At 52.3% G+C, this 12,553-nt stretch overlaps 4 protein-coding genes across 4 annotated transcripts; 3 read left to right on the plus strand and 1 right to left on the minus strand.

Annotated features, from left to right (window-relative positions):
• Positions 1 to 1,844: 1,844 nt before the first annotated feature.
• Positions 1,845 to 4,995, plus strand: LRP88_06436 (uncharacterized protein; the record flags this gene model as incomplete). The annotated part of the gene is made up of 2 exons (XM_083242975.1): positions 1,845 to 4,431; positions 4,514 to 4,995. The coding sequence occupies 2 exons, from the start codon at positions 1,845 to 1,847 to the stop codon at positions 4,993 to 4,995; spliced, it is 3,069 nt and encodes a 1,022-aa protein (XP_083101911.1).
• Positions 4,996 to 5,628: 633 nt separating this feature from the next.
• LRP88_06437 (Asp/Glu/hydantoin racemase) lies at positions 5,629 to 6,327 on the plus strand (the record flags this gene model as incomplete). Its single annotated transcript, XM_083242976.1, has 1 exon — positions 5,629 to 6,327. The coding sequence occupies one exon, from the start codon at positions 5,629 to 5,631 to the stop codon at positions 6,325 to 6,327; it is 699 nt and encodes a 232-aa protein (XP_083101912.1).
• Positions 6,328 to 7,108: 781 nt separating this feature from the next.
• Positions 7,109 to 8,969, minus strand: LRP88_06438 (general substrate transporter; the record flags this gene model as incomplete). The annotated part of the gene is made up of 8 exons (XM_083242977.1): positions 7,109 to 7,224; positions 7,274 to 7,505; positions 7,553 to 7,587; positions 7,642 to 7,914; positions 7,964 to 7,999; positions 8,050 to 8,171; positions 8,222 to 8,726; positions 8,777 to 8,969. 8 exons carry the CDS (start codon positions 8,967 to 8,969, stop codon positions 7,109 to 7,111), a joined length of 1,512 nt encoding a protein of 503 aa, XP_083101913.1.
• A 1,056-nt stretch (positions 8,970 to 10,025) lies between these two features.
• LRP88_06439 (uncharacterized protein) lies at positions 10,026 to 12,266 on the plus strand (the record flags this gene model as incomplete). The annotated part of the gene is made up of 4 exons (XM_083242978.1): positions 10,026 to 10,061; positions 10,118 to 11,203; positions 11,390 to 11,761; positions 11,814 to 12,266. The coding sequence occupies 4 exons, from the start codon at positions 10,026 to 10,028 to the stop codon at positions 12,264 to 12,266; spliced, it is 1,947 nt and encodes a 648-aa protein (XP_083101914.1).
• Between the last annotated feature and the right edge of the window lie 287 nt (positions 12,267 to 12,553).

Raw genomic sequence — 12,553 nt, forward strand, 5'->3', positions numbered from 1 at the left:
GCTGCACATTAAACAATCAAGGACAAAACTGGATAGAATTAAGAGTCTGAATAGTCATAGTTGGCCATATCCGGATAGAGAATGCCTTTTTTTGACCTGTCAATCTGGAAGCCACACTCTATTCATAGCATAGGATTGCACAGCCCACAGCATCACCAGCACGTTTTGAGTCTGGCGCGTGAACGGCCGACGCCAACGCGGTGCTGACATTGGAGGCGGAGCCCTGTAAAGTCGAATTATTCTGACGACTTTGGGAGTAAATACTTGACATATCAACCTGGTTATTTGACGCATATTCTCATTCTATTCCTTGGCCTGAGGATACATTTACAGTGAACTTGGATGGAAAGGACTTTATTGAGTCCAGGACGAGCAAAGTAAACGCTTGGAAGAGCCTCTTTCGACCCTGCTTTGCTAGCTAATTGGCAGCCACACTGGTGCAAACAGCCTCTCCCGTGGCTAGCTGAATGACCTCTGCCACCTGGTTCAGCTGCTCCGATTTCATGATAAATGAGACAATGAAGACAACTTTTACCATTGGCAACTTCTGAGTTTGCGTGATTCTGCCCTGCGAGATTATGTGGAAATAATGCCAAGAGCGCCCCTTGGCACCAGCAATCAATAGCCTGGAACTCAATGCAAAGAAAAACATCAACAAATACGGCACGTCAAACACAATAAAAACATGCAAGCTGCGCATGTGCCGTATTGCCTGTCAGAGTCTGACACAGTCGGAAGAGAGTTGCCTTGGACGGCTATTTCCGTAATATTCGGGGGGTTTGTCGGTGGTTTGTCAGGATCCAAAGATAGAGACGGGCCGTATTCTTGATTACTGTAGAAAGAGCGGTCTTATTCACCTGCAAGACATTTGACAGGAATGCTTGTTTACCTTGAGATGTGCTGTGTCGGGGATGGAGCCCGCTGATGGTGGCTTGTGAAGTATCCCTGCAGACGGCTCGACCTACGGACACGGCACAAACTCAGAGGTTGGGAACTCACTTGCCCAAAGCTAAGCCCTGCTGGAAGGCCCCAGTTGCCAGCAGGCGGCAGAGATGCATGTAACCGACGACAGGGCCTTGTTTTTAACATAGCCACTCTCTGCATGTCACTGGCAGTTGATTTGATCGGGCTGCAGTTGCAGGAGACGCATCCCTGTTTTTCGCATCCTCGACCCTTGCTAAGGATGCTAAAAATTAAGTTACAGGGGGTTACATTTCACGGTCTTGAGCCTCTTTGCTCTTGCGAGGCCCCCATATTTAACTGGGGGGAGAGTAAGCACTATGGTGGTTGCCGCTTACTATTTCCCGACATCCCTGGCAAATCCCTTTTACAGGGTCACGAAAAGTCACCTTGTCTTTTTTGCTGTTTGCAGAGACAACAAGAGGGGAGAACTGAGAAAAACACAGGCAGCTGAACCGTTGGGCACTACCAGAGTCTGGACCTCAAGCGAGGACTGTTTAACTGTTGGGCCAAAGCTCAGCCCCGACAACTTGGCTTGCGCTAACGGGCTTGGCAGAAGATTCAGCCTCAGCCTTACACCATTCCTCTCTCAGGTCTTGTCCAATAGAGGTCTAGGATGGCTCGCTAAACCAAGCCTCTAGAGAAGCCCCGGCTGTCCTGCATGCCGAGGGGAACGGATATTGGACGCCACAGCTGAAAGGTCTGGGGGTCTAGGCTGTCTCACGGGGGCTTGCATGAGAAGGATGGATGCAAGGATGCCTTGGAGGGTTGCAGGCGGGAAAATAGTCTGTAGAGTTGGGCCGGTCTCTCAATAAAGGGACTGGCCTCCCGTTCTTTGGGGTGGTCGTCTTGTGTGATGTTTGTATCGGATTGTTTACGTCAAGATGCATCAACCGCCGTATCCCGAGAATACCTGGTCGCAGCCCAGTCCTCGTGAGTATGAGCCGGTAGCACAGAATGAACAGAGGGATCTGCCCTCGCCGCTCGAGACGCCTCTCGAGACGCCTCTCGACAATGACAACCTACACCAGCCACACCCAGTACAGCACGCCTGGTCACCGACAGCTCCTCGCGAGTACAAGGCCGTCCCTCAGAACGTGTGGCCCATCGAAGAAGACCGAAGTGACTCGCCGCCACCGCTCAAGTCGGAGGGTCCCAGCTCGGAGCTGCCCAAGTCCGACTATCGACCTATTGCTCTGAGATGGCAGTTTATCGGCCTCATCATCGTCGCCATCGTGGCTATCCTGGGTGCCATGGGCTACGCGCTCCACGAACTCAAGAATTCGGACTCGACGTACAAGCTCGAGTCGCGATCGTTTGACTTGCAGGGAAGCCTTGGACTTATGAAGAGGACGATATTGAGGTTTGAGACACGGGATGTTGAGCTTCTCAAGAGGGAGCTTGGTATTGTGGAGAGACAGGACACTGCAAGCGAGCCGGCTGTTGTGTCGGTTGAGACTGGGCCAACACAGGCTGCGAATGAGCCCGCGGCGGAGCCAAGTCAGGAGCCAGCAGACGCTGTGACTTCAGTCGAGGTCAAGCCATCTCCTACTCAGCTGACCGTGGAGGCGCCTACCGAAGAGGCACCTACCGAGGACAAGACGGAGCCTTCGCCTACACAGGACGATAACAAATCTTCCCCGTCCCCGACGGAAGATGACAGCAACGACTCTTCGCCTAGTCCTACAGAGAAGAGCAAATCTTCCCCATCACCGACTGAGGATGATGAGAGTGATTCGTCAGCAACACCGACAGACGACGATATTATTTCTTCGCCGACTCCCACCGACAACAAGGCAAAGAACAAGCCATCCACTACGGTCACAGACGACAAAGACAAGACATCTCCATCACCAACAGAAACTGACGACGACGACAGCAAGACATCGCCCACTGCCACTGAAACAGATGACGAGCCTAGACTGGTTACTGCCATCGTCGAAGCGGAATACACCTCAACAATCGTCTCGTCCTCGGCAGTGACAGCTTTCTCCACCGACGCCGTCGTCACCAAAGTAGAGAAAGTAGCCTCGACAATGGTGTACACGGTTGCAGGCTACACCAGCACATACGCGCTCCAACCGGAAGAAGACGAGCCGCAAGGATTCGCCCCCAAGTACACCACCGAGATCCAGCCTGCGAAGGAGACGACGCGGGTCACGTACATGCCGAGTACCTATGTCACGACGTTGGCTACCACGCAGACTAGTTTCGGCCCTCCCGTTACGTACGTCGAGACGGGAACTACGAGGCTTACTTCTGTGTTTTACGTCGATGATGATGGGAAGCCTATTGAGAAGGCTGTTACTCAGGTCAAGACTAGCGAACGCCCTGCTACTGTCATGACCATTACCGAGACGCCGCCGGTAGAGACGATTCTGCAGACGCAAGCGGATGGACAGGTTGTCACTATTCTGTCGACCCCGCTGCCTACTACGAGGGTTACGAGCGTTGGTCCTACCCGAGTTGTCGTCACTGATGTTTCGACGCCTACTGGGGACTTTAAGATTGTCATGGAGGTTACGGAGTACACGCTTACGGGTGCGGGATACTTTATCGGAGCGTTCCTCCCGCCCATCATCGCCGTGTTGCTCGCCATGACGCTTCGTGCGATTCACCAAGCTGCCACGCAGTTCCAGCCTTTTGCAGCTCTCTCACGACCTGAGGGTGCTCTCGGCAAGGACGCCCTGACGCTTCGCTTCGATGGTATCGACAGTATCACCATTCCCTTCAAGTTGCTCGCAAACAGTCAGCCTCTACCGTTCATCACGGCACTCGCAGCTTGGGGATCGAGCTTGTTTGCTCCGCTGGCTAGTGAAGCCATCGGTCTCAAGATCCACGGTCGTTGTCGTAAAGGAGCCATTGGCGGCTGTGCTGTGGAACTCGGTATATCGGAAAGATCGGCATACGGCCTGCTCGCTCTACTGATCGCAATCGGAGCCCTTCTTATTGCTACTATTATCGTCATTAGTCGTCGCTGGAGCACAGGTGTAGCAGCGAACCCATTGTGTTCGGCCAACACAGCTGCTCTCATGGCGAGGAACCCAGATCTTCGCGCTCTACCGCTCCACGACTACCGAGCTCTCAAAGATGCTGTGGTGGACAAGAGGTTCAAGATGGGGACGTTCCGAAACTACGAAGGCAGAGACGAGTACGGTGTCGTCCTCCACCATGGCCATAACCACGGCGCAGAAGCCTACGGCACCACGCCCTTTGACGAGGGCGGACCGCGTGCGCAGTCTCATCGGGCTCCTCAGACGTTTGCGGCCCTGACCTTTTGGTACCGGTTCCTGTTTGGAGTGTTTCTGCTCTGCCTGCTCGGCTTTATCTGTTACTACCACTTCACCGACACGTTTGGTCACCTGCCCAAGGGGCTCAAGAACGCTATGGAGAGTTCTCAGTTTGGTGTCCGCTTCATTTGCTCTGCCATCGGTGTTGCCATCATCTGGCTATGGGACATGCTCTTTACCAGTAAGTCACTCTCCTGTATAACCCTGATCATTGCTGACTCTTGCAGGTGTTGCGGCAATCACGCCTTTCCGAAGAATGGCAGACAAGAGTCAATCTCCCACACGGTCCGTCCTTATGACGCCGCCGACAAACGCCTTCTCGGGTCTCTTCGTTGCGCTCCGAGCGGGCGATCTTCTTCTCTTCCTCACGGCCGTTGCGTCCCTCATGGCTCAGTTCCTCCCGATTCTGTTCGCCAACGTGCCGTATAACCTCACCCAGACGCGGCTAGCCCACCAAGTGTGCTCAAGACTCAGCGCTGGACTTTTGGTGTTCATGGTCATCGGTCTATTCGGGAGTTTGTTTGTCAAATGGCCTGATCTCCCTGTTGATCCACGTAGTCTCGTCGGCGCCATGTATTACGTTGCCGAAGCGCCGTGGGTCGCGGGAGTAGAGGGCGTCGCGGGTATGAACGCCAAGGACCGCAAGAACAAGATTCAAGGTCTCGGTGGACGATGGAGTTACGGATACGTGCAGACGGGGCATGGAAGACGGCTTGCTATTGAACATGAGATGGGGTATAGGTGAATGAGACATGATTTCATGAGATGGGTTTGGGATTTGCATATTCTGGGGCGCTTGGATACTATTAAAGGCATTTACATTGGATATTGGATAAATAAGGATCAATTGGAAATGATATCTTTTCAAAGGGACAAATCTCTGTCGTGTCTTAAGTTCTGAAGCCTATGGTTCCTTCGCGCTCTCACAGTATTACCTGCAATCGCCTGCCTCAATTAAGCTCGTCAATGGCTAGGGGCGTAATTAAGCATAAAACGTTTAGAGTAATCCTCAAAGACGCCGAAATAAGGTATCTCTTTTGTATTGCTATTGTGGGTTGCGTTTTGTCTCAGTCCACAAGTCGTCTCTTGCTCGGGCGCTCGTTCCATGTCATCAAGCGTCTCCGATGTTGTTTGAGGTTCCTTGACTATGTTCTTGGTTTAACTTGCACTCAAAATACTGGTTAAGCGCTATTTGAAGGCACCTTGGTCAAACTATTCACCTTTCAATTTCCTAACCGGCTCCGTCTGCGCAGACCAAAGCTCAGACAGTCTCGCATGATCATGATTACTAGTGCTGAGGCAGACACCGAAAGCGGGGCATCGCCGACCTGACTCCTTCATCCACGCAACCACAACACCACCAAAATAGCACCTCACCATGAAGACTCTAGGCCTCCTCGGAGGTATGAGCTGGGAGTCTACGACCACCTACTATCAAGAGATCAACCGCCGCGTACGAGAGGTTCAGGGCGGTCTCCACTCGGCGAGATGCATCGTCTTTTCGTTCGACTTTGCCGAGATTGAGAAGCTTCAGCACGCTGGGAAATGGGATGACGCTGGCGCTTTACTCGACGATGCCGCCTCAAGGCTGAAACTCGCCGGTGCAGACGCCATTGTACTCTGCACAAATACCATGCATTTTGTGTCCCACGGCATCGAAAAGACATCGCAACTCCCTCTCATCCACATCGTTGATTCCACCGCCGACCATATCCTGAAGGCGGGCTTTAAATCTGTCGGACTTCTCGGAACACGTTTCACCATGGAGAAGGACTTTTACAAGTCTCGCCTCGAAGAAAAGTTTGGCCTGAGCGTCATTGTGCCGAATGAGGAGGGTAAAGAGACGGTGCATTCCATCATCTACAGTGAACTTTGCAGTGGCATCATCAACAACGACTCGCGGGAAAAGTACCATGAGATTATTAGAGATCTCAAGAAGGCTGGTGCTGAGTGTCTTATTCTTGGATGTACCGAGATCGGACTGTTGGTGGATGAGGCTGGAAGCGAGTTGCCGGTGTTTGATACAGCCCAGATTCATGCAATAGCAGCTGCAGACTGGGCCATGGGGGTTGAATGATGAATATTGGATAGAGTAGAGTATATATTAGAGGCGCTAGAACAACAACAAGTAGATATAAAGGTCTGTCGGCTAGAATTAGTGTGCGAGGAGAAGTGAACAATACACTGTTTTTGATATGCACGTTTGCTGATATCGAAGGAGAGAGAAATAGAGAGGTTGTGGTTATATCTCATCCGAATCGATCATGAATTTGGTATAGCGAAATGCCGGGTCGGATCGTCGGGGATGATACTCAAGGCGAGATGTGTTCGGACCATCGGAGCATGAATGTCGATCATCTCAAGACCAGACATTCTCTTGATGCGAGATTACCATCCGAGAAGCGTTTGTTTGGCCAATTTGTTAAGAGTCGCATATCTATATGCCATCTTCATTCCAGTAAACTTGGGACTGGCGTCTGTGCATCTGCGGCTTCCTGAACACAATAAGTGAAGAAGGAAATACCAAGAGACAAAAGAACAACGTGGAAGCATTGTCTTCTGGAAGAAATGCTTGTGATCAATCCAGACCTGGTGTGGAGATATACTCTTCCATGAGATTGTGGCTCATACTCAAATTTCTAGATAGACAAGGAGCCAGAGGCAAATAAAGACTTGCCCCTGTTCAAGCATCAATATACCATCTCGGATTATGGGTAACTGCTAAACTAAGAGATCCATAGGTTGCCATATCTGACCAAATCCAAGGAACTGCCACGAAGAATTCAAATTTTGGACAAGAGGCTCGGATTGATATTATGCCCCCACAATTAACTTCAAAGAGCTAATTCTATAGGAACTCAGTTCTTGGTGCCCTCGACGCTGTTGTTCTCAATTTGTAGGCTGACCTTGGGACTTCCAGGGGCATCCTTGGAGGACCTTTCAAGATCGATTCGAGTATGTTTGGCGTTGAAGACTAAGAGTAGAAATTAGAGAGAGTTGTTTGAACACATTGTTAGACTTACTGAGCTCCATCTCCTCCAGAGATCGACCCTTGGTCTCCTTGATGATGAACCAGGCGTAGACGACGAGTGCAAAGTTGAAGATGCAAAACATCAGGAATGTCTTCCAGCCGAGATTCTCAACAGCATGGGGCGTGATTTGACTGAAAGCAAAGTTCCAAAGCCACTGCGTTGCTGTTCCGACGGCGATGCCTCCCTCTCTGATGCGTGTGGGGAAGATCTCGGACATGTAGAGCTGGGAAAGGTTAGTTTTGCTAGAAGTTGAAATCATAGTTTACTCACCCAAGGAACAGGGCCCCAGGAGATGTTGTACGTCACTATCAACACAGTTAGCATCCGGTTAGTCTTTGAATAATCAAGTCAAAACTCACTGGCTTCGAGATAAATCATGGTCAACGAGGCAACAGAAGCAGACGTCATGCCGCCTCCTGCAACCGGAGGATGAGTAGCAGTGATGATCGCAACGATCAACATGTAAACGCCCATCATAAAGGCACCAAGGATAAGAGAACCCCTGCGGCCGATGCGCTCAACGAGGAAGAGCAGGAAGAACAAGCAGGCTACGACCTTGACGAGGCCAAAGAAGCCGCTGAAGAGGAAGGCATTTGAACCGGCTCCGACGGCGTTGAAGATTTGAGGAGAGACTGGAGTTGTTAGAATATTGTAGTCGTTCGGGTATTCGGTTCGACTTACAGTAGGCGAGGGATGTGTTTCCGGTAAGTTGGACACCTGAGAACTGATATTAGCTGAGGTCATTCAAAATTAGACTTGATACGTACCAATCTGTAGAGTGATGACGATAAACATGCGCCAGCGGTTGGCAGGAAGAAGGAATTCCTTCCATGTAAGACCCTCAGTGATGCGCTCTTCTTCGGCAATACCGGCTAGAATCTCGTCCATCCTGTGCAAAGTCCGTTAGATGATTCAAAAACCAAATCCCTGGCCACTTACTCTGACTGAACCTCAGGGGTCAATTCACCACCACGAACCCACACCAACGACTCCAAAGCCTCCTCGTGCCTCCCAACCTTGGCCAACCAACGACAACTCTCCTTTGTAAGCAACATACCCATGCCGAGGATTCCACCAGGAACAAGCTGCAGTCCAACAGGAACCCGCCACTGCGCTGTAGTAGAAGGCATGTGCTCGGCAACAGCGTAGTCGATCCAGTAGCTCGTAAAGACGCCGAGGGTGAAGAAGAACTGGAACATGCTGCCCAGCTGGCCGCGGATAGCCTTGGGTGCCATCTCGGCGCTGAACATGGGGATGATGACTGTCGCAATGCCCACGCCGAGGCCCGAGATGACGCGTCCGGCGTACCACGTCGCGACCGAGTTGTTTGGGTAGAAGAGCTGAAGAATCGCGCCGATGTTGAAGACGCACGAGGCTAGAACAATGGACCATCGTCGACCGTATCGTGCGGTAAAGGGCCAAACGAAGAAGCAGGCGAAAAAAGCTGGGCTGTGTTAGCGTAGGGGGCAAGTTGGGGAATATCAAGATACTCACCTCCGGCTTGCAAGAGACTGGCCGAGTTGGAACTGACTGTCGACTTGCTCTCGGGCGTCATTCCCATATCACGCTGGAAACTCTCGAGGGACAAGACGCCCCCGACGATACCAGTATCATAGGCAAAGAGGAAAGATCCTACGCAGCATAGAGCCACGAGGTACGAGGCACGAAAAGTGCCGAGACGCGACATTGCAGCAGATTCGCCAATGCTCGAGGTAGTTGAAGCTGAATGGGGACCTAAAATGTGACGTCCATCTGGTGCTTTATAAGATCTTGTTTCGTAGTGATGGGCCATAGGGACCCGACAGGGTGGTGTGAGAAGGGATCGAGGTCGGTCGGAGCTCGGTCAGGGCGGATTCCTGTTAGAGGGTCTGTCCAAGTCACTAGCGGAAACTGCTAGGTGAGCATCGATCCGTGGAGCTTGGCTAGACCGCAACTAGCATGAGTCGTCCGGTGGCCCAATGGAGTCCCGATATGTTCCTGGTAGTGTCTATAGTGCATACCGTTTTTCATTATCACAGCTTAGCCATCCTGGTATTTTCTTACAATTCTTTTCTTCACAACTGCAGCCGACCTGCACCTACTCCAAAAACCAAGCCGCCAAGGGGCTTCGGGGAGTTGCTGGCAATAGCCCGGAGGGTTCGGGGACTTGGCCAACGGAAAAGCGGGTCGCCCGGGGGATCTCGGTCGGGGCCGGAGCTGATTGGGCGCGGAGATGCATGTTTTGCGGAGACCCCGCACGCCATCGCAGGCCCTGGTGTCGTCAGCGGAAGAGAGCAGGGCTAACGGGGAGTAGCATACAGATTCATTGGACGAAGTTGTCGAGAGTATGGCGTGCTTGGGGGGATGAGAAGAGAATGGTGGTTTTGCGCCCTTTTGACAGTAATGATGAGAGAGATGCAATTTTTACCTCCTTCAACGTTGCTCTTGAGAAGGAAGAAAGGGAGAGTAAAAGAGTCTGTATAGCCTGGCCTGCCTTTGACGCACCGTTACATGAGTCGTTGGCCCGCGTGACAGCCGTAGCGGCAGACACTACCCCAGATTGAGGTATCCTCTCACCAAACGGAAACAGGGTTCTTTCTCTTCTCCTTCATCCTTCCAGCTTGGCTCGCATATATCCGACAGTCAAATCCCCTGCCCGAATGCCGACCGGATCCTTCAGCTTTCCCCAGATCGTTCAAAACCTCGTCAAACCTCCGAGGCCCGAACTTGTTGACAAACATCTTCCTTATCTTATGGGGTCGCCATGAAAGCTGCCTGCGTCCAATGCCGGGTCCGCAAGGTGAGTTACACACACCCACCACCCCCCGGGTCTCGGCCGGTGCTGACTCCCCGGAGGTCCGATGCGATGGAACCGTGCCGCGGTGTCGCACCTGCGAGCGCCTGAGTTTCCAGTGCTCCTTTGAGCAGGATGGGTCTCACGGGCAGTATGCGCCTCGGCTGCCGCCAAAGTGTCGCGGTACCAGGGCTTGCCTCGAGTGTCGGGCCATGAAGGTCCGGTGCTCGGGGGATACTCCTAGATGTTCAAACTGTCAGAGGAGGAACAAGCAGTGCACTTATTCAAACTCCAAGCCTGGTCCTTCGAGGGGTCCGGTGGAGGGTGCGTCGTCTTCGAGAGATGAGGCGGGTTCAAGCTCTCAGCGTGCCGTCTCGCCCGATCGTCAGCAGTCTATCGCCTCAGGTTCACAACACGAAAGTCCAGGACCTGCTGAAGATGTTCCCCCAGTGAATCCACCTACAGATTCTTCACCTTCAGATGAGTTAGTCACAGGTCTGGTCAATCAGTACTTTGACCGTCTGTATCCCCTTGCCTCGTACAGCTTCCTCCACAAGGCCACCGTTATTCAGAGATGTCGCGACAAGACCATCGACCGAGCCCTCAAGTTGGCCCTATGTGCCATCACGGCCATGTATTTCGACAAGCATAACCAGGAGCGCGACGCCTGGGCTCAAGAAGCCGAACGACTCATGCTCGACCGTCTCGAACAGCCTTCCATCTTCCAACTGCAAGCGTCACTTCTACTCATTCGCTATCGTGCAGGAGTTGGACAGTTTCCGAGGGCTTTCATCATGGCTGGACTTGCGGGTAGGTGGGCAGTGGCTCTACGACTCAACTATGAGCACTCGAGGTTAGGACCCGTGGCTCAAGAAGTGAGGAGGAGGACGTTTTGGTCGCTGTACCTGCTGGAGGATAGCTTCTGCGTTGGCCTCAAGGAGTTTGAACTCTTTGACCCCGACACGATCCATCTCCAGCTCCCATGCGAAGATGTCGACTTTCACCAAGAACGCCATGTTAGCACGGGATATCTACAACCAGGAAAGGGTCTTGAGCCGGAAGTTTTGGGCTCTCGGGCAGCGTTTGTTCGACTTGCATTCATTCGTCGGGCTATCATGAGACTCAATCGTCGGGTCTTTCTCAAAGAGGTCAATCTGTCGGAGCTGTTTTCATCTATGGAGAGGTTCCAGAACGATCTCCTTCGTCTCCGTACAAAGCTGGCCCCTAGCGATCAGTACCCGCCTACAAATCCTGAAGAACTACACCGACCGCCCCAATATGCCATCATGGTAGGTCTCAGAACTACTTCCTACAGCCCTGACTAACACGTCTAGCACATGAGCTGGCACCAATGTCACTGCGATCTCTACCGCATCTTCCTCACCGGATACCCCGAGGCAACGCCGCACGCAGCCGTCGAGGGAATGTCTGCCCCCGAAAGGGCATTGATGAAAGACAAGTGCCTCGCCCACGCCGAGCAGATCGTCAAGGTCTTGTCCGACTTTGTGCAGCACAAGGATGAGAGGGACATGCTGGAGTTTGATGCTGCCGTCTGTGCATATCACGGTGCTCGTCTCATATTGTTTGGGACGTACACTGGGAAGGATAATACCGGACTTCCGATGCAGATGGCCATCAACAAAGCGCAGCTGTGTCTGGATGTCATCACACGGTACTTTGACTTTTCAGCACAACTCAAGCCCATGGTAAGCATCCCTTACTCCATTCCAAGATTGACAGACGCTAACTCGGTGACAGCGACAAGAACTTGAGCGAGTCATTCAGCAACACAAGTCGTGGCTAGAGTCTTCAGATCACCAAGCCCTATCAACATCAGATCCAGCACCACAGCCACCACCCAAGCTATCCAGAGACGCCTACATTCGACAACGCCTCGCCATCCATAGTCTCCTTCGACAATCCGATTTTGTCGATGACAGCCGCGACGCAGCCCCCGAGCCTCCCTCGGAACCAGCTCTGAGCTTCACAGCATCCACAGAAGACGAGCAACCGGTCGCGGAGCCATCTACAGATTGTAATACGAGGGAAACGGGTTATCCTTTGGCAGATCCAATCACGGACCCTAATCTCCTATTCGGTCTGCCTTATGGCGGTGTCGGTCTGGATTTGAACGCGTGGGCGTGTAACACGGCTGGGACTCAGGATTTGAATGGGTACTTGGCCGATTTTGATGAACAGTACATGTACTAGCGATGACGAGATTTAATGATACCAAGGCGTGATTCTCCTCTACTCTCGTTACCTCTATTTCCTCCTTTTCCGTGGTGGCCCCAAAGGCTGGAACGTCCACAAACCAGCACCCACCATCTCCCAGTGTCTAAGAGCTATTTCACCCACTCATTCACAACAGGTGCCTAGACGGTTCACCAACTGTTAAACTCGTATGTTCAATAGCATCCTTGAGCCAATCTCCCCAGCGGTTTCCCCCGGCTGGCCCAAACTCATCTGCCCACGTGGATAACAGAGTTTGCTCGCCA

This window comes from Fusarium phalaenopsidis (assembly GCF_050370095.1).
Source record: "Fusarium phalaenopsidis strain FUZ10S chromosome Unknown contig_32296, whole genome shotgun sequence".
Lineage (NCBI taxonomy): Eukaryota > Fungi > Ascomycota > Sordariomycetes > Hypocreales > Nectriaceae > Fusarium > Fusarium phalaenopsidis.